The sequence below is a fragment of the Hyperoodon ampullatus genome (assembly GCF_949752795.1).
Source record: "Hyperoodon ampullatus genome assembly, chromosome: 20".
Classification (NCBI taxonomy): domain Eukaryota; kingdom Metazoa; phylum Chordata; class Mammalia; order Artiodactyla; family Ziphiidae; genus Hyperoodon; species Hyperoodon ampullatus.
In genome coordinates this window covers 6,659,305-6,680,578 of record NC_136933.1, presented here as the reverse complement: position 1 = coordinate 6,680,578, position 21,274 = coordinate 6,659,305, and the positions used below count along the sequence as shown (strand labels likewise).

At 38.8% G+C, this 21,274-nt stretch overlaps 1 protein-coding gene across 1 annotated transcript in view; it reads left to right on the top strand.

The window, feature by feature from the left end:
• Positions 1–21,274, top strand: part of ADAM9 (ADAM metallopeptidase domain 9) — a gene marked incomplete at both ends in the record, with an annotated part of 102,884 nt that overhangs the window by 575 nt on the left and 81,035 nt on the right. Inside the window, 2 exons of the mRNA XM_079726787.1 lie at positions 9,502–9,599; positions 12,162–12,220. Of these exons, the coding sequence (XP_079582913.1) occupies positions 9,502–9,599; positions 12,162–12,220 (157 nt within the window). The remainder of the gene's footprint in view (positions 1–9,501; positions 9,600–12,161; positions 12,221–21,274) is intronic.

The following is a 21,274-nucleotide window of genomic DNA, read 5'->3' as shown; positions in this document are numbered from 1 at the left end:
TGAAATTTTGATGTTCATTTTATTAGCGGAGTCACCACTAGGTACACAGAGCTAAATTTAGCGATGGAATGGGGAGGGGGGTTCTTATTTTTTTTCTTGGGCCATTTTGTTGTTGTAGTAAGAATACTTTTTTGGAAACGAAGTGCTGCATTTCTATAGCCAAACGGTCTTTTATCTTCTTTTTTATTGGGTTGGTAATATCTCAAATACGGACAAATAATCCCTGCTCTGCTTAACTCACAGGATTACAGTGAGAATTAGATCATTTATGTGAAATCGCTTTTGACTTGTGAAACTAGCCTTGAATATATAAGGTTTTGTATTGGAGATACCCAAACATAGTGGAAACAAATCGCCAACACACTAGCTTCTTTCTGGAAACACCTTCTTTCTTTATTTTGGCTCGTGTTAAATTATTGTTTGCACGGTTGTGTTTTCTTTATCAGCCATAGAGTATGATGGAGAATGGGGGTTTCTACTAAATCTTTATCCTGAGAGTTGTTCAAAGGTGAAGATTTCAGTGCAGGACTGAATTTAAATTTTTTCTTATGTTTGGTTTATTCTTTTTCAATTAGGTAAATTTGCCCCATTGCAGGAATTTTGAAGCTCTAAGTACTGAAACTTTATTGAATGGGAAGCTACCAAATCTTTTATGGTTGAGACTGTTTTTGCTGTGGTATTCTATATGGTTAACATTTACCAACATTTAAGGGGAAGTAGGTTAAACATCTGGAGTTTTAGTAATCCATGATTCTGTCTGTTTATTGCATACCCGCATATAGATGGATGGAATATCCTTATGTTTTTTAACAGCAGCTTTAACAGTTTATGGCCAGTCCCTCACTGAAGCATGTGTATGCTTTCAAAATTTAGTCAGCGTTTATCAAACGCCTATAAACACCAAGCTCAATGCTTGTGGAGGGGCGGAAGGTGACCAAATGTGCTGAGTCTGTCTGAGGGATATAGGGGAAGGTTTTATCGAGAAAGTGATATTTGAACTGATCTATATAGGTGAATGTTCAAGGAAAGGAATAGGAATTCTTTCTAAGCAGAAGGGTTTTTGCAAGAGTATGGAGAGGTATGAGGACACGACTAGTTAGGGAATGATGAGAATGTCACCAGGCAGTCTACATGAAAGGGAGGCACGGAAAAAACCAAGGTAGGTTGGTACCAGCTGGGGAGAGTCTTCTTGTGATGTGCTGTGGGGTTTGGACTTTACCCTGGAGGAAGTTCTTTGGGCAGGATGGTTTTTAAGTAGGGATGTGACATAACTAGATTTGCGGTTAATATAACTGGCTACACAGTGGAGGACAGAATATAGGAGGGAGGGGCTGGAGCCTGGGAGAGAGCAGTTAAGAGGCTTTTGTACTAGTGTGCAGTGAGTCAACTCATGTTTCCCTACGGGAATGTTCTTCCACAATCAGCTGACCGAATTTTTGCAATACAGGATGTTTAAAGCAGCACTGAAACCTTTTCTGCTAATGAAAGAGGAATTTGCGTGCTCAGTAAGTACCACCTACACATCCAGTTACATTAGGACTTAAATAGGTTTTGTAGAATCTTTTTTTTTTTAACCATTTATAACATTGTGTCGATGAGGAAATGCAGTATAAATTCTCAAAAGCTGACACAGTAAACTTTATATATATTTTTAAACAGGGGCTAATAAAGGTAACTTTGTATCATTGTGAACAATAACAAAGGAATCAGGCAGGTGTGAAACCTCATCTGATTTCTTCTTTTAAGATAGTGATTATGATGTGCAGACCTGGAATTTTTTTTTTTTTTTCAAGACTAGAATTCTAGAAGGAATGAGATTTAAGGCTTACTCATGGTGAATCACTGTAAGATGAACTACATGGTAAGAACTTAGGTCTGTACTCATTTTGTTTTTAGGTGCCTGTGAATTATTTGGATTTGGTATGTTTGTGCTGAATAGGAGAATGTAGTCTTTTAAATATAAAAATAATTTCAGTTTCGCTTTTATGTAAAAAAATAAAACATTTATAATTAAAATATGCACAGAACAAGTTGCTGGGTTCCAAGACAGTTTTCCAAACACACTTTAAATTTTACCTTACCGGGAATTCCTTGGCGGTCCAGTGGTTAGAACTCCGTGCTTTCACGGCCAGGGGTGCAGGTTCGATCCCTGGTGGGGGAACTAAGATCCTGTAAGCTGAGTGGCGAGGCCAAATTTAAATAAATAAATAAATAATTTTTACCTTACCAAAGTTGACTTTATATGTGTGTGTATGTGTGTGTGTGTATATATATATATATAATTTTTTTTTTAATCCTAGTTTATGGTCGAATCCCCCCAAAGATGCAAGCTTTAAGTAAGCGGAAGCATTTTCTTGGAATAGCCACAAGCTCAAATATATGACATAGATAGCCTCATGATATTTCTTTTTTTTTTTCTTTGATGCCTAGTATATAGCAGAGTCTTAGAGTTATGCCACCTTTGTGTCAGAACTATGGGACTGCCACATAAATAAATCTGGTCCTCTAGGTATCTGAGTAACTAACCTCCCAACCACCCTGCCTTTGAATAGTGCCAACATGGACCCAGTTAAAGTTGAATTGCACTTTGAATTGTATAGTCTTGTTCATATATTATTGTAGTTTATTTTTCATTTTGTGAAAGTGTTATTTCAGTCAAATCGTTTTCCCCAAAGTGATCATGTGTCGGGTACTGCTTGAATCACACCCTTTAAGAATGAGTTAGGGAACCTGAGAAGTTCACTTATAAATACTTTGGTCAGTTTTTAAATATGCAGTTGTTTTCGTATCGGTTTATGTTGATTTTAACGTAAGAATTAGAGTATTTCAGCTTATAATAAGTAAAAATGATGTCACCGCCAAACATTTGTCATACTGTAGGACAAAACCCATTCCCATACATGGGAAATGCTTCTTTCTCTTTGACACATTTTCCTTTTAATGAGATTTTTTTTATGGCTTAACTCATTTTTGGAAGGTTCCCCCACCCCTTCCTTTAGTAGCCCCTAAGAACTCTCATACAAGTAGAGCCTGGGAGAGCCTGTTCCACATTCATTGACACATTGGCTGCTTCAGAGGGGAGGGTAAGCAGTCAATGGCAGAGTAATATAGTGAAATGTGGCATTGCATTAACATGACAAATTGTGGGCCGTGACGATTTGTGGCAAATTGATATGAAGGATGCTAATCATAAAAAATAAAGCTTATTTTAGGTTGTACAGGATAATTTGCAATTATGAGGTCTATGTATGTATAGCTGTAAAGATCAAAAGAGGTCATTTACTCAATACATTTGTTGAATATCTACTGTACCAGTGCAGGAAATAGGGGATGAGTAAGGTACCGTCCTTGGTTTCAAGAAACTTAAATTCCTTGGTAGAGGAATTTAAATTCTTTAGGGCATTAAATCTTATAAATGGTGAGTGTTTTTCCCAAAGGGCCACTTACAAACAAACAATAGCAAAAGCCCTGTTTCTTTTTAAATGTAAAAACGAGTAAATGTAAAAAAAAATTATAACGCAAAAAATGTCAGAATGTAGGACATAATAGTGGAAATTATAATTATGTTTGAAGATAGCTATTAATATATAATATATGTTTACTTGGCACTGACCTTGTGAATGGAATGGATATATATGGCTCAAAATAACAGCAATTTATGGATCTAATTGCAATTTCTCTTCAAGAAATAACTCAGACAACAGAATTATCTTCTTCATCTTGTATGTGAAACCCAGGTTTATTTTCTATAGTGAAAGTACTTAAGGGTGGCTCTTTGTTTACACAATAGGTGGGAAGGAAAGGAGAAAAGCCCTTGGCTGAGGGTTTACATTTGTTTGCTTTGCAATTAGGTAGAATTCTTTTAACTTATATCCGTCTACAGTTGTAACTGAGGAAGGGCTTCTGTGTCCAGGGCACAGAAAGCCAAACTCTGACAGTGGGTGTTTGCAGCAAAGTAAGGGTATGTTGCAGGGTGCCAAGAAAGGGAGTGGAAGACAAGTCTCAGATCCATTCCAGCTTGACTTTTTGAGTGAAGTGTTTTTTTTTTTTTTTTTTTTTTAAAGGGGAAGAACAAAGATGCTGGGATTAATCATCATCTTCTGACATTTCTTAATCCTGGTTTTGGGAGTCAGAATGCCTCTGGTTTACATTCTCTGGCCAGGTGGTCCATGGCTGGGGGTCTATGAGGGCATCTTGCCCTGGAGAAGCAACCTGAGTTTGTACGTGAATGATAGTAGTATCTACAACAGCAGTTTTAGGCACATAGTGATGTTATCAACAATAGCAATCTTAGTCATCTGACTCTGGTTGATTAGTGTTCAGTTAGCGCAGGATTGAGGTCAGAGGGGGCAAGAAAGGGGATAAAGTTTTGAATAGAGAGATTAATCATAAACTCAGTAAGGGGACTCATTTTTAGGGGGACTAAGTTTCTCAGATGCTATTACAAAACATGTATTTAGGCTTCCTCCAAAACACAGTACATAAAAATATGTGAGGAGTTGAAGAAAGAAGTGCAACTAACACCTTTTTCTTTCTTTTACTAAGTTTAAGACACTTTAAGTTTCATGTTTCAACTCTTTTTTTTTAATACATTTATTTATTGTTTTATTTATTTATTTTTGGCTATGTTGGGTCTTCGTTGCTGTGCGCGGGCTTTCTCTAGTTGTAGCGAGCGGGAGCTACTCTTCATTGCGGTGCGTGGGCTTCTCATTGCGGTGGCTTCTCTTGTTGTGGAGCACAGGCTCTATGCTCGGTGGCTTCTCTTGTTGTGGAGCACAGGCTCTATGCACGCGGGCTTCAGTAATTGTGGTGCGCGGGCTTGGTAGTTGTGGCTCGCAGGCTCTAGAGCTCAGGCTCAGAAATTGTGGCACGCAGGCTTAGCTGCTCCGTGGCGTGTGGGATCTTCCTGGACCAGGGCTGGAACCTGTGTCTCCTCCATTGGCAGGCGAATTCTTAACCACTGCACCACCAGGGAAGCCCTCAACTCTTACTTTTATCTCCGGCCTATGTTTTCTAGTAATGTGACTTTTGATGGTGTGCATCAAATTCTGTCAAATTCTGATAAAATAGTTTGTATTTTCCATGGAGCTGACTGTATTAAGATTTTAGTTTTCATTGTGAACGCTATACCAGTGGTTTTCAGGGGGGGGGTGTGATTTTGCCCCCAGAAGGCATCTGGAAGATAGTTTTAGTTGTCACACTGGTGGTGCTTCTGGCCAGTGGTGGGTAGAGGTCAGGGATGCTCCTAACTATCCTACATTGCACAGAAAAACACCCACAGCAAAGAATTTTCTGGCCTCAAATGTCAATAGTGCTGAGGCTGAAGCTTTATAGTACAAATAATGTTGATGCACATCCTTTATAGTGACATGGGAAACTTGATCTTTAGATTCCCATGAGAAAGTGCTACTATTTGGAATTAAAAACAAAAAATAAAAGGAATTTGGGGAAACTCTATGCAAGGTATGAACGGGAAAAAGAATAAAAATAAGCCAGGACTAAGGATGAAGGAATGTTGAAAAAATACAGGAAGAAAGGGTTTCATACAACCAGTGTATATTGTTTTTCAATGACATAACCAAAATATGTGCATTTCTTATGATGTTTTGGAACTCCTATGGCATTCAGAAAGTGGATCCTTGGATTTTAAAACCAAGAAGTCAGTATCAGAATAACAGCTCTTATATGTAAATAGAAGTTATTTTGGGGTGGTATAATTTTGAAAGCCTTTAAAAAATAAATGATTCGTTCTTTTTTTTTTTTTTCAAAACAAGAATTGTGCATTAAAATGGAAGAAAGGATAGAATGTGTCTTATATTCCTTTATTGGACTTTCATTCTTCTCTAACAATCTTGGTAAAAGATCCATAGCTTCAGTCCTGGCCTGAAACTAGCTATGTGACCTTATAAAGTCACTTAACATGTTTCAGAATGAGAGCTCTTTAAATATGTGCCTGCTCATTTGTAGTTGTCTTTTCTGAGGCATTTCTTTTTCTCTGTGATGTTTGCTTCTGAGTTGTGATGAAAAGATTTCAGTTTAGTTGCATATCGTTTAGCTTCTAGTATAACAGTTGCCTGAGCCTATTAACATTTTTATCCCTGCCTGTAAGGATTTACTTAAGAAATCTTTTATTCTGAAATAATTATAGAACCATAGGAAGTTGCATATAAATGCACAGGATGATTGACTTTTTTTTTATCACACAGAGCTTCTTCTCTGTAACTCACTGAAAGCATTTATTCCTGCCATCTGTTCCTGCCATTACTTCTAGAGTGACTGTCTTAGTAGTTGAACAAATTACCATGATCTAAAAGAAAAATATTAAGGATAATATTGAAATTTGTGTTTTTAGGAATTTGAGAAAACTGAAGGTCCTTGAAAGGTTTATTCTGGGTGAGGAGATAGTCCTGTAGCTCAGTTAATTTAGGATGAAGGATATTTCTACTTAGTGATTTGAAGCCTGCTTCTATCAAGGCCATGGATTTCTTTTGACATGGCTCCCATTTGGCAACTCCAAATATCTGAAGGATATTTTATCATAGTATGTCATAAGTATGCCTTAGATCAACCAGCCCCTGGTTGCTTTTGTGAGTATTGGAGTCTATTTCTGGTATTTTTATGTAATGACGTGAAGCCCCATTTAGATGGTATGTTATGCCTAATTATTAAGATTTAAGGGGTTGACGGGTAAAGAGTTTGCAGAGTGTTAGTACGACATGTTGTACTGAATGAGATTTAATTTATATTTTCCTGTTTACATTGTATCTTTAAAAATTCCATACTAGACAAGGTTATAGACATTTTTATGTACAGTGTTAGCTTGTGGAAGGTTAGGTGAAGATGCTTCATTTTAATCTGCATTTGAGAAATCTGAGAGGCATAAGGCAATTAAGGAGTGAATGAACGTAAGAGTTTGGATCCAAAGGAGAGGAGAGAGCGGGAGTGAGAAGGTATCATAGTCTGGATGCGAGGTTAATGAGGCTGATGGGAAGACAGGCGGTGTTGAGATAGTAATCAGTACTTTAAATAGTTTGTGCTTTTCTTTTTTAATTGAAGAAACACTCCTTTTCCCCCCTTTTAATTTCAGTGGTAATTTGGGGTTTCAAAATACTCATTATAAAAACAAATTCAAACAATACGGACATGCATGAGTACAGGAAATAAAGTCTGAGTCCTTATCTCATTACTCTCTGGTTCTATTCCATCGTGGTAGCTGCTTTAAACAAGTTTGATACATTTACTTATGATACTTACATGTTTGTTTATGACACATCTTATAGTCTCATATATATGATATATGTTGTAATGTTTCCTAGACACTATAAATAATACAGAGCTTATAAAGTGAAAAGTCTCTCCTCCCATCCCACTCCCTACAGATAACTACTTAAAAAAAATAATTATTTTACTATCGAAAATTTTAAACATACAAAACAGTAGAGAGAAGAGTAATGAGCTCCTCTGTACCCATTACCCAGTTTTAATATAGTTTCATATGTATCTCATCCCTCAAACATACACTGGATTATTTTGATGCGAATCCTGGATGTCATATCATGTTGCCCTTGAATATTCAGAATGAATCTCTATGACATAAGGACTTTTAAAGAAAACATTACCCACAATATGCTTATTACACTTTAAAAAATTAATACTAATTCCTCAAGATCATCACATATCTACACAGTGTTAACATTTCCCTAGTTGTCTCAGAATTTTTTTTCTGTTGATTTATTTTAATTAGGATCTAGATAGGTCCAGATATTGCATTTGGTTATATGGCTCTTTTAATTTATAGTGGTCCCCTCTTCCTCCCTTTCATGGCATTTATTTGTTCAAGAAATTCTACTTAATGTATTTATTTCCTAAATTGATCCCCACTGAGTAGAAGCTGTGAATCTGTCCTTCCCTCAGTGTTTCTGTTTGTGTATGCCATTCTCAAGCCTCCTCATAACAAATGTGGTTTTGGTATATGGAGATATATAGAGATAGAGGTTTTTCATCCGTGGTCCTTAGATGGTGACCATCTACTCGTCAAGTTCTCTGAACAAACTGACATGCCGTCATTGGCAGTTATGCTGGAGGAAGAGATACGTTGGATGTACTGAGAGACTGTATCAGATGCCAGCATGGGGTGTGCCTTCCTAAGGGATTTGAATGGGCCATTTTAATTATACCCAAATTTTGCTTAAGTGATGACTTTACTTTTTTTCTAGTTATCTTATTTTTTAAATAATATATGATTATTTAATACCTTTGATAATTTCAAAAATACAAAATGGAAACGTAACAATAAAACTTTGTATTTATACATAAATCCTGCTTGACTGCTTCAGTGCAATGAACCAGAATGGCTTTCTGCTCATTGTTTTATTTACTTATTTATTTTCATTTTAACTTTTTTAGGTAGATTTACTTATTTTTTTTCATTGAAGTATAGTTGATTTACAATATTGTATTGGTTTCAAGTGTACAGCAAAGTGATTCAGTTTTTTATATATATATATTTTTCAGATTATTTTCCATTATAGATTATTATAAGATATTGAATATAGTTCCCTGTGCTATATGGTAGGCCCTTGTTGTTTTCTTTTTAATTTTATTGGATTATAGTTGATCTGCAATGTTGTGTTAGTTTCAGGTGTACAGCAAAGTGATTCAGTTATACATATACATATATTCATTCTTTTTCAGGTTCTTTTCAGTAGGTCCCTGTTGTTTATCTGTTTTACATATAGTGGTGTGTATCTGTGAATCCCACACTCCTAGTTTATCCCTCTCCCCTCTCAAGTGATGAGTTTAGAACCCAGGCCCCACTCAGATGTGACTCCACTGTGTGGTGAGCTGTACAGGATTGGAATTGGGAGGAAGTCTTGCATGATGATTCTGAGTACTTCATTTTTAATACATTTTATTTATTCAACTTTTTAGGACAGATTAGTGGCAGTAATTTCATTGGAGATAATTGCTACATTGTTAGGTATGTATTTATTAGAGTTAATCCATCAGGCATTAAAAGTAACTTTTCCCTCTTATTGTCCTTGGCCGTTTCGTAAGTATCCCCGTACCATCTCGGGATATCATTCATGTTGGGTGAGGGTGGGAAAAGAGACAGGAGTAAACTGTGCCAGGTTCTAGATGCCTTCCCTCCACTTCCCCACCGGCGCAGTTTTTTCCTTGTGTTTATGCCTTAAGATTTCTTTTAAGACAAGGGATTAGGGTTTATAGCTAAAAATTGTTTGAAAATGATTGCTGTGTATATACTGTTTGGATAAAGGCTGACATCTTTTTTAAGAAATACATTTCTTCCCCCTCATACTTATCTAGTATATTGCTATTTTCCTATAAAACTTTGTATAAAACTATATATATTTTAGTGTGAGAACATCAGATGATTTTTCCATGAATTGAACATTCAGCTTTTGATTTCCATTGTATTTTAGGACATGTAGTTTTTCAGGTTCAGTTGTTATATAATGTTTGTTATTCCCTTTTCTGTAGGCTTTCAACAGACCTCCCATCTCTCTTCTTATGAAATAATAACTCCTTGGAGATTAACTAGAGAAAGAAGAGAAGCCCCTAGGCCCTACTCAGAGCAGGTAAGTTATCTCTTGAAAAATATATATGTATTTAAATTTCACTTTTTTTAAGACAAGGGTGTTATTTTCAGGAGTGATTGGTTCAGTGAGTGATGTCAGCCAGTGATTATGGCACTGGTGTCCATTGGACGTTATTCTAGTAAAGTGACATACTGATCCTTAGTAGCTTTTTTTTTTTAAAGACAAAATAATCAACTTGAAACATAAGAAGATGAAATAGTCAGTTAAGTAAAATTCTATGACCAGGGTAGAATGCTGGTTACATAGATTTCTGACCCTTACCTGACTGGTGATGGTTACAGTGGTCTTGTTATAAGAATAAGAATTCACCTCTCTCTCAGTGTGTGATAGGTAGAGTACTACATGCTGTATCTTTACTGACACTGGAGAATAGTAGTGTGTTATATGCATGTATTTCATATCTGGGAATGTTTGCTCAAAAGTGAGTTTTATCTCCACATCAGAAGAAACATAATATGCTAACAGGGTAACCAATGCACAAAAAGTAATTTTTATACTATTTTTCTCTTACTGTAAAGCTCAGAAATAATATATTTGGATATCAACTGACTTTGCAAACCCTTCAACTTTATAGAAGTATAATTTAACTTTATTATAGTTTAACAGTAACAGGTGATGAAGGATAGAGAGTTTAGCTTATTACCTCTGAATTGCCAATATATTTCTAATGATAAGGCAGCTTGTCCATTGTTTAGGGTCCAGGCATAGTGAAGAGAACACTGGAGTTAGCATCAGGAGCTTTTAGCTTTAGCCCTCCCTCTGGGTGCTACCACGAATTGGGTAGATCATTCCTCTTCATTTACTTCTTTATAAGTAAGGAATCAATGACTCTAAGATCTCCTTCCAGTGGAACAGTTTATAATTTTTCCTTGTTTTGTTTTGAACTGGACATTCTACTCTTTGATTTTTGTTTTGCCTTTAGAGTAGAATTAATTTGCGTTTTCATTGTTATTTTCCCCCTTTTCTTCACTTAGCAGCACAGGGACGATGTTTTCCACTTTATCGTGTCTCTGATGACCTTTATCATCCCTGCACACATAGATACTTGGGATTGTAGTAAACGTCCTGCATGCACCCTGATAAATATTTGGGGAAGACGTGGAAGCACTGTTTAAGCACTGGGGATATGGCAGTGAACAAAACGAACTCCATGCCCCTGTGGAGCTTCCATTCTTGTGGGAGGAGAGGAGGAGACAAATAAGCAATATAGATTAATAATAGAGATTACTTAAGAGGGTAAGGAGTGCTATGGGGAAAATTAAAGCAGGGAGGGGGTTGGGAATGTTGGAATTGGGGGTGGGGGTGAGGGGGTAGGAGGGTTTGTGTTTTTTTAATAGGACAGCCCGGGAAGACCTTACTAAGAAGGTAACCCTGGAGCAGAACAAAGGCCAGAAGGAAGGGAATGAGCAACCCAGGCAGCTGTTTGGGGGAAGAATGTAATAGCACAAAACAGTTCTCAGATTCTCAGAGTTCTTCTCAGAGGAGATGACAGTGAGGTTTTTACGTCCTGTGTTTGTCCAAGAGCAGAAAGGATAGAAAGGCACACGCCGAAACTGTGGCGTTGGAAGGAGCTTGGGACTTTTGATGCCCCAGTGGAGAAGGAGGTAGATGGCAGAGTCCTGAGGTCCCCACACAGGATGTGGAAGCAGAACCCCAGGACCTGGATCTCGGTCTTGGCCTTCGAAGTCAGGTGTTGAAGTGCCCTAGGAGAGGAGATCCTGCTGTTTCTTGGCAAAACGTTCACTTAGAGTCTAGAAACAGTAGGGAGAATAAGAGGACACTCCTGATACTATTATCATTTGTTGAGTCCCTCCATGACTGTCTTTTTCATTAGAATTATGGCAAAGTTGAATCCCCTGGTTCTAGAGATCACATTAAGTGCTTCTTGCTAATGAAACAGTGAGTCACTGGGCAAGTTATTTTAGCGTTTGAGGTAGAGAAGAGAATCCCACAAGCTGAGGATGTGTAAGTATAAGTTGCCTCATCACACTGTTATTTAATGTCCCACTAATTAAGAAAGGAACAGACTGCTACCAGTTAGACTGCTCTACCTCTGTACGATGTATCCGGAGTTCAAAGATGTTCACGTGAGGGGGGAAAGTCTGTTTAGAAGCGATGAAATGTGTTGAGCCACGTGAAGATATAAAATCGTAAAAGGCTATTCATTTCGTCTAACCGGAACGAGGGAATATCTTTTGAAACTAAGAGGTTCATTTCATTTAAAACGAAAGGAAGAACTACTTTATACTATAGGTAATACAGGGATGGACTTAGTAAAAATAATCCCTTAAGTTATAGCTCAATTATAAATGAATTTTAGAAGAGTTTAGATAAACATGCAGGTCGTTTTCCACAGGAGTTTATTAAAGGAAGGTAGGGATGATCAGAGTATATTTTTATTATTTACGAGTATATTTAAGGTTCTTTCATAAAATAGTTCTAGTCAGTACCAAGTTATTTTCATTCAGGATGGCATTTCTGTTGTTGAAAAGTTATTTAGAAGATAGTGTTTTATTGTTCTTTTCTCCTTTGTGCATTTAGGTATCTTATGTCATTCAAGCTGAAGGAAAAGAGCATATTATTCACTTGGAAAGGAATAAGTAAGAAATTTAATTTACTTTGGCTTTTCAGTAATTTTTTTTTCAGTGCTATATGGGTATCTTTTCTAGTTAGATATTGCTTAGTAGATTGATAAAAAGGTGAGAATAATAAGGTTAGGTGTATGGAAAAAGCCATACTATTTTGCATTTCCATTGACATTAGAGCAAAGGAAAATAAATCTAAATTAAAGGAAGAGAAAGTTGTATTTAAGAAAACTTTAAAATCATGATCGGCCCAAGAAACAGCTGAGCAGGGGGTAAAGAAGTCTTTAGTAGTTTTATCAGTCTGCTAGAGCTGCCACAGCAAAGTACTACAGATGTAAACAACAGACACGTATTTTCTCACAGGACTGGAAGTCCAAGATCAAGGTGCCAGCAGGGTTAGTGTCTGGTGAGGGCTCTCTTCTTGGGTTGCAGACGGCCACCTTCTGGCCAGTGCTCACATGACCTCTCCTTGGCCTGTGTGCACAGGAAGGGGGGTAGATGGATGAGCGAGCTCTCTGGCTTCTCTTCTTGTGAGGACGCTAATCCTGTTGGCTCAGGGCTCCGCCTTATGACCTCATTTAACCATAACTTCTTTAAGTGGCCACATCTCCAAATATAGCCACTCTGGGGGTTAGGGCTTCAACATAAGGATTTGGGGAGGGGGACAAAACATTCAGTCCACAGCAGTGGTCTCTCACCCCCCTTTTTAATCTCTTCTCATTTTGTCATGTTTTCACCTGATCCCACCTCAGAAAGGCTAGTGATATATACACATGTGCGATGTATGGTCTGCATTCCTTTGCTTTTTTTTCCTTTTCTTTTTCTTTTTGTAACATCTTTGTTGGAGTATAATTGCTTTACAATGTTGTGTTAGTTTCTGCTGTATAACAAAGTGAATCAGCTATATGTATACATATATCCCCATAACCCCTCCCCCTTGCGTGTCCCTCCCACCATCTCTATCCCACCCCTCTAGGTGGTCACAAAGCACTGAGCTGAACTTCCTGTGCTGAGCAGCTGCTTCCCACTAGCTATCTGTTTTACATTTGGTAGTATATATAAGTCCATGCCACTCTCACACTTCGTCCCAGCTTACCACCCCGTCCTCAAGTCCATTCTCTACGTCTGTGTCTTTATTCCTGTCCTGCCCCTAGGTTCATCAGAACCATTTTTTTTTTTAGATTCCATATATATATGTATTAGCATACAGTATTTGTTTTTCACTTTCTGACTTAACTTCACTCTGTATGATAGACTCTAGGTCCATCCACCTCACTACAAATAACTCAGTTTCGTTTCTTTCTATGGCTGAGTAATATTCCATTGTATATATGTGCCACATCTTCTTTATCCATTCATCTGTCGATGGACGCTTAGGTTGCTTCCATGTCCTGGCTATTGTAAATAGAGCTGCAATGAACATTGTGGTACATGACTCTTTTTGAATTTTGGATTTCTCAGGGTATATGCCCAGTAGTGAGATTGCTGGGTCGAATGGTAGTTCTATTTTTAGTTTTTTTTTAAGGAACTTCCATACTGTTCTCCATAGTGGCTCTATCAATTTACATTCCCACCAACTGTGCAAGAGGGTTCCCTTTTCTCCACACCCTCTCCAGCATTTATTGTTTGTAGATTTTTTGATGATGGCCATTCTGACCGGTGTGAGTTGATACCTCATTGTAGTTTTGATTTGCATTCTCTAATGATTAGTGATGTTGAGCATCCTTTCATGTGTTTGTTGGCAGTCTGTATATCTTCTTTGGAGAAATGTCTATTTAGATCTTCTGCCCATTTTTAGATTGGGTTGTTTGTTTTTTTGATTGAGCTGCATGAGCTGCTTGTAAATTTTGGAGATTAATCCTTTGTCAATTGCTTCATTTGCAAATATTTTCTCCCATTCTGAGGGTTGTCTTTTCGTCTTGTTTATGGTTTCCTTTGCTGTGCAAAAGCTTTTAAGTTTCATTCGGTCCCATTTGTTTATTTTTGTTTTTATTTCCATTTCTGTAGAAGGTGGGTCAAAAAGGATCTTGCTGTGATTTATGTCATAGAGTGTTCTGCCTATGTTTTCCTCTAAGAGTTTAGTAGTGTCTGGCCTTACATGTAGAGCTTTAATCCATTTGAGTTTATTTTTGTGTATGGTGTTAGGAAGTGTTCTAATTTCATTCTTTTACATGTAGCTGTCCAGTTTTCCCAGCACCACTTATTGAAGAGGCTGTCTTCTCTCCATTGTATATTTTTGCCTCCTTTACCAAAAATAAGGTGACCATATGGGTGTGGGTTTATCTCTGGGCTTTGTTTCCTGTTCCATTGATTTATATTTCTGTTTTTGTGCCAGTACCATACTGTCTTGAATACTGTAGCTTTGCAGTATAGTCCAAAGTCAGGGAGCCTGATTCCTCCAGCTCTGTTTTTGTTTCTCAAGATTGCTTTGCTATTCGGGGTCTTCTGTGTTTCCATACAAATTGTGAAATTTTTAGTTCTAGTTCTGTGAAAAAATGCCACTGGTAGTTTGATGGGGATTGCATTGAATCTGTAGATTGGTTTGGGTAGTATAGTCATTTTCACAATGTTGATTCTTACAATCCAAGAACATGGTATATCTCTCCATCTGTTGGTATCATCTTTAATTTCTTTCATCAGTGTCTTATAGTTTTCTGCATAGAGGTCTTTTGTCTCCTTAGGTAGGTTTATTCCTAGGTATTTTATTCTTTTTGTTGCAATGGTAAATGGGAGTGTTTCCTTAATTTTTCTTTCAGATTTTTCATCATTAGTGTGTAGGAATGCAGGAGATTTCTGTGCATTAATTTTATATCCTGCTACTTTACCAAATTCATAGATTAACTCTAGTAGTTTTCTGGTAGCATCTTTAGGATTCTCTATGTATAGTATCATGTCATCTGCAAACAGTGATAACTTTACTTCTTCTTTTCCAATTTGGATTCCTTTTATTTCTTTTTCGTCTCTGATTGCTTTGGCTAAAACTTCCAAAACTGTGTTGAATAATGGTGGTGAGAGTGGACAACCTTGTCTTGTCCCTGTTCTTAGTGGAAATGGTTTCAGGTTTTCACCATTGAGAATGATGTTGGCTGTGGGTTTGTCATATATGGCCTTTATTATGTTGAGGTAACTTCCCTCTATGCCTACCTTCTGGAGGGTTTTTATCATAAATGGGTGTTCAATTTTGTCGAAAGCTCTTTCTGCATCTATTGAGATGATCATATGGTTTGACTCCTTCAATTTGTTAATATGGTGTATCACATTGATTGATTTGCGTATATTGAAGTATCCTTGCATTCCTGGGATAAACCCCACTTGATCATGGTGTATGATCCTTTTAATGTTCTGTTGGATTCTGTTTGTTAGTATTTTGTTGAGGATTTTTGCATCTATGTTCCTCAGTGATATTGGCCTGTAGTTTTCTTTGTGACATATTTGTCTGGTTTTGGTATCAGGGTGATGGTGGCCTTGTAGAATGAGTTGGGGAGTGTTCCTCCCTCTGCTATATTTTGGAAGAGTTTGAGAAGGAAAGGTGTTAGCTTTTCTCTAAATGTTTGATAGAATTTGCCTGTGAAGCCATCTGGTCCTGGGCTTTTAGTTTGTTGGAAAATTTCTAATCACAGTTTCAATTTCAGTGCTTGTGATTGTTCTGTTTATATTTTCTATTTCTTCCTGGTTCAGTCTCAGAAGTTTGTGCTTTTCTAAGAATTTGTCCATTTCTTCCAGGTTGTCCACTTTATTGGCATATAGTTGCTTGTAGTAATCTCTCAACATTCTTTGTATTTCTGCAGTGTCTGTTGTTACTTTTCCTTTTTTATTTCTAATTCTATTGATTTGAGTCTTCTCCCTTTTTTTCTTGGTGAGTGTGTCTAGTGATTTATCAATTTTGTTTATCTTCTCAAAGAACCAGCTTTGAGTTTTATTGATCTTTGCTATCATTTCCTTCATTTCTTTTTCATTTATTTCTCATCTGATTTTTATGATTTCTTTCCTTCTGCTAACTTAGGGATTTTTTTGTTCTTCTTTCTCTAATTGTTTTAGGTGTAAGGTTAGGTTGTTTATTTGACATTTTTCTTGTTTCTTGAGGTAGGATTGTATTGCTATAAACTTCCCTCTTGCTTTTGCTACATCCCATAGGTTTTGGGTTGTAGTGTTTTCATTGTCATTTGTGTCTAGGTATTTGTTGATTTCCTCAGTGATCTCTTGGTTATTTAGTAGTGTATTGTTTAGCCTCCATGTGTTTGTATTTTTTTACAGATTTTTTCCTGTAATTGATATCTAGTCTCATAGCATTGTGGTTGCAAAAGATACTTGATACGATTTCAATTTTCTTAAATTTACCAAGGGTTGATTTGTGACCCAAGGTATGATTTATCCTGGAGAATGTTCCATGAGCACTTGAGAAGAAAGTGTATTCTGTTTTTTCTGGATGGAATGTCCTATAAATATCAAGTAAGTCCATCTTGTTTAATGTGTCATTTAAAGTTTGTGTTTCCTTAATTTATTTTCATTTTGGATAATCTGTCCATTGGTGAAAGTGGGGTGTTAAAGTCCCCTACTATTATTGTATTACTGTTGATTTCCCCTTTTATGGCCGTTAGCATTTGCCTTATATATTGAGGTGCTTCTATGCTGGGTGCATAAATATTGACAATTGTTATATCTTCTTCTTGGATTGATCCCTTGATCATTATGTAGTGTCCTTCTTTGTCTCTTGTAATAGTCTTTATTTTAAAGTCTATTTTGTCTGATATGAGAATTGCTATTCCAGCTTTCTTTTCATTTCCATTTGCCTGGAATATCTTTTTCCATCCCCTCACTTTCAGTCTGTATGTGTCCCTAGGTCTGAAGTGGGTCTCTTGTAAACAGCATATGTACAGGTCTTGTTTTTGTATCCATTAAGCCAGTGTACGTCTTTTGGTTGGAGCATTTAATCCATTTACATTTAAGGTAATTATCAATATGTATGTTCCTATTATCATTTTCTTAATTGTTTTGGGTTTGTTTTGATAGGTCTTTTCCTTCTTTTGTGTTTCCTGCCTAGAGAAGTTCCTTTAGCATTTGTTGTAAAGTTGCTTTGGTGGTGCTGAATACTCTTAGTTTTTGCTTGTCTGTAAAGGTTTTAATTTGTCCGTCGAATCTGAATGAGATCCTTGCTGCGTAGAGCAATCTTGGTTGTAGGTTTTTCCCTTTCATCACTTTAAGTATGTCCTGCCACTCCCTTCTGGCTTGCAGAGTTTCTGCTAAAGATCAGCTGTTAACCTTATGGGAATTCCCTTGTATGTTATTTGTTGCTTTTCCCTTGCTGCTTTTAATATTTTTTCTTTGTATTTAATTTTTGTTAGTGTGATTAATATGTGTCTTGGCGTTTTTCTCCTTGGGTTTATCCTGTATGGGACTCTCTGTGCTTCCTGGACTTGATTGCCTATTTCCTTTCCCATGTTAGGGAAGTTTTCAACTATAATCTCTTCAAATATTTTCTCAGTCCCTTTCTTTTTCTCTTTTTCTTCTGGGACCCCTATAATTCAAATGTTGGTGCCTTTAATGTCGTCTCAGATGTCTCTGAGACTGTCCTCAATTCTTTTCATTCTTTTTTCTTTATTCTGCTCTGTGGCAGTTATTTCCTTGTAGGAAATAACCATTGATTCCTTGTAGAGAATTTTTAATTTCATTTATTGTGTTGCTCATCATTGTTTGTTTGCTCTTTAGTTCTTCTAAGTCCTTGTTAAACGTTTCTTGTATTTTCTCCATTCTAGTTCCAAGATTTTGGATCATCTTTACTATCATTACTCTGAATTATTTTTCAGGTAGACTGCCTATTTCCTCTTCATTTGTTTGGTCTGGTGGGGTTTTAGCTTGCTTCTCCTTCTGCTGCTCAGTTCTCTGTCTTCTCATGTTGTTTAACTTACTGTGTTTGGGGTCTCCTTTTTTCAGGTTCCAGGCTCATAGTTCCTCTTGCTTTTGTTTCCTGCCCCCCGTGGGTGAGGTTGGTTCAGTGGGTTGTGTAGGCTTCCTGGTGGAGGGGACTGGTGCTTGTGTTCTGGTGGATGAGGCTGGGTCTTGTCTTTCTGGTGGGCAGCAGCTCGTCTGGTGGTGTGTTTTGGGGTGTCTGTGAACTTAGTAGGAGTTTAGGCAGCCTCTCTGCTAATGGGTGGGGTTGTGTTCCTGTCTTGCTAGTTGTTTGGCATGGGGCGTGCAGCACTGGAGTTTACTGGCTGTTGGGTGGAGCTGGGTCATAGCATTGAGATGGAGATTTCTGCAAGAGCTTTTGCCGTTTGATATTATGTGGGGCTGGGAGGTCTCTTGTGGTCCAGTGCCCCGAATTTGGCTCTCCCACCCAGAGGCTCAGGCCTGACATCAGGCTGGAGCACCAAGACCCTGTCAGCCACACGGCTCAGAAGAAAAGGGAGAAAAAAATAAAAATTAAAAAAAATTTTTTTTTAATGATTATAAAAAATAATAATAGTTTAAAAAAAAAAGAGCAACCAAGCGAATAAACAAATTCACCAATGATAACAAATGCTAAACACTAAGCTAAGATAAACATAAAAATCGGAAACAAATCAGTCGCAGACAGCAAACCCCAAGTCTACAGTTGCTCCCAAAGTCCACTGCCACAATTTTGGGATGATCGTTGTCTATTCAGGTATTCCACAGATGCAGGGTATATCAAGTTGATTGTGGGGATTTAATCTGATGTTCCTGAGGCTGCACAAAGAAATTTCCCTTTCTCTTCTTTGTTCACACAGCTCATGGGTTCAGCTTTGGTTTTGGCCCCACCTCTGTGTGTAGGTTGCCCCCAGGCATCTGTTCCCACCCAGACAGGAGGGGGTTAAAGCAGTGGCTGTTTAGGGGGCTCTTGCTCATTCAGGCCGGGGGGTGGGAGGGGTACGGTAGTTATAATTGGCATGCGGGGCGAGCCTGCGGTGGCAGAGGCCAACGTGACGTTGCAACAGCCTGGGGCATGCCGTGTGTTCTCCTGGGGAAGTTGTCCCTGGATCACGGGACCCCGGCAGTGGCGGGCTGCACAGGCTCCTTGGGGGTGTGTGTATAGTGACCTGTGCTTGCACACAGGCTTCTTGGTGGCTGCAGCAGCAGCATTAGCGTTTCATACCCATCTCTGGGGTCCAAGCTGATAGCCGCGGCTCGCGTCCGTCTCTGGAGCTCGTTTAGGCAGTGCTCTGCATCCCCTCTCCTTGCGCACCCTGAAACAATGGTCTCTTGCCTCTTCGGCAGCTCCAGACTTTTTCCCTGGACTCCCTCCCTGCTAGCTGTGACACACTATCCCCCTTCAGGCTGTGTTCACTCAGCCAACCCCAGTCCTCTCCCTGGGATCTGACCTCTGAAGCCTGAGCCTCAGCTCCCAGCCCCCACCTGCCCTGGCAGGCGAGCAGACAAGCCTCTTGGGCTGGTGAGTGCTGGTTGGCACCGATCCTCTGTGCGTGAATCTCTCCGCTTTGCCCTCTGCACCCGTGTTGCTGCGTTCTCCTCCATAGCTCTGAAGCTTCATCTCCACCAGTGAAGAGGCTTCCTAGTGTGTGGAAACTTTTCCTCCTTCACAGCTCCCTCCCAGAGGTGCAGGTCCCGTCCCTATTCTTTTGTCTCTGGTTTTTCTTTTTTCTTTTGCCCTACCCAGGTATGTGGGGAGTTTTTTGCCTTTTGGGAAGTCTGAGGTCTTCTGCCAGCGTTCAGTACATGTTCTGTAGGAGCTGTTCCACATGTAGACGTATTTCTGATGTATTTGTGGGGAGGAAGGTGATCTCCATGTTTTAATCCTCCACCATCTTGAAGGTCCCCCCTATGCTTCTTGAATTAGTGGGCAAATGTACTTTTCCAGGCATTTGTTAAGAGGGGCCAGGTCTTTGAATGTCTTTGAAAGGCAGTCATCAAAGCTAATGATCACTAGTGAAAAAGAGTTAGGGTAGATAGCCTATTATTATGGCTGTCAATGAAGGGGGGACTCTCTTTGAGTGAGTGCTTATTTTTTTCCTCCCAGGGCTTCTACAATGGCAGTCTTAACCTTTTTTGGTCATGAATCCCTTGCTGAAAGATATGAAGCCTCCTTGCAGAGGGATGGACATAATTAGTTCTGTTGGGTTATTTGGCAGGGACTGGGGGTTGTGGGGCAGAAGATAGCACACCTCTTCTCTGCCTGTGCTCAACAACTTTAAACATAAACTAAAAGGGTGAGTTAGATAGGAGGTCAAAATACCACTTTTATTATTGATGAGGGCTGGGTTAGAGGATTTACCATAGAATGAGAGCCTGATGGACCTGCCAGTCCTGAACCCTGGATTAGGCAGATTCAGCCACTCATGTCAGCCTGCACGGTGGCAGGCCTGCTCCTGGAGGAGCGTGGCGAAATCTGTGTTCCCACTGGCAGGCAGTGACTTCCAAGGAAGAGGAAGGGCAGAGCAAAGCCAAGTACCATCTCCAGTTTATTCTTTTTAAATTCACCACCAGAGGGAGCAAAGAGTGTGTATGTGTTGGGGAGAGAGGGGAGAGACAGGGCGGTGAGTGAACAGGGTTGGGTAATGGAAAGGGCTCAAAACTCCACGGGCTACTCTGAAGCTCACTCAAGGAGACTTCCATAAAGGTAAAGGGTACAGGACATCAGGACAAAGAAAGCAGAGGAGATCATCAAGGGGTTGGAACACTTCCAGACAGAGCCCCCCAGGGTCCTTTCTCAGTTGCACAGATGTGCTTTGTCTTCAGATTACAAACCACTGAGATATGACTGAAGCATCATCTTTTCAGGGTAGCCCTTTTCACACGTTTACCGAGGGGGTCTTTTATACTATATTGGTCACATGGCTAAAGTCAGGCTGTGTAACTGATAAAACTGTACGTAAACCATCGATCTCTCCATCTCTTAAACAGTCTAGACAGTCTGAGCCTGGAGTTTAGAACGTTAAGGGCTACATCGTAAACCACTAGCTGGCACCCTGCATCCCTGACCTGTCCGTAAGCCTTGGAGATAAGTATACTGCTGCTCCATTGCTGCTGCAAATGACACAGGTCCTTTGCTTGACCAGACTTTGGTCAGGCTACTGAACTTTCTCCTGGGTCCAT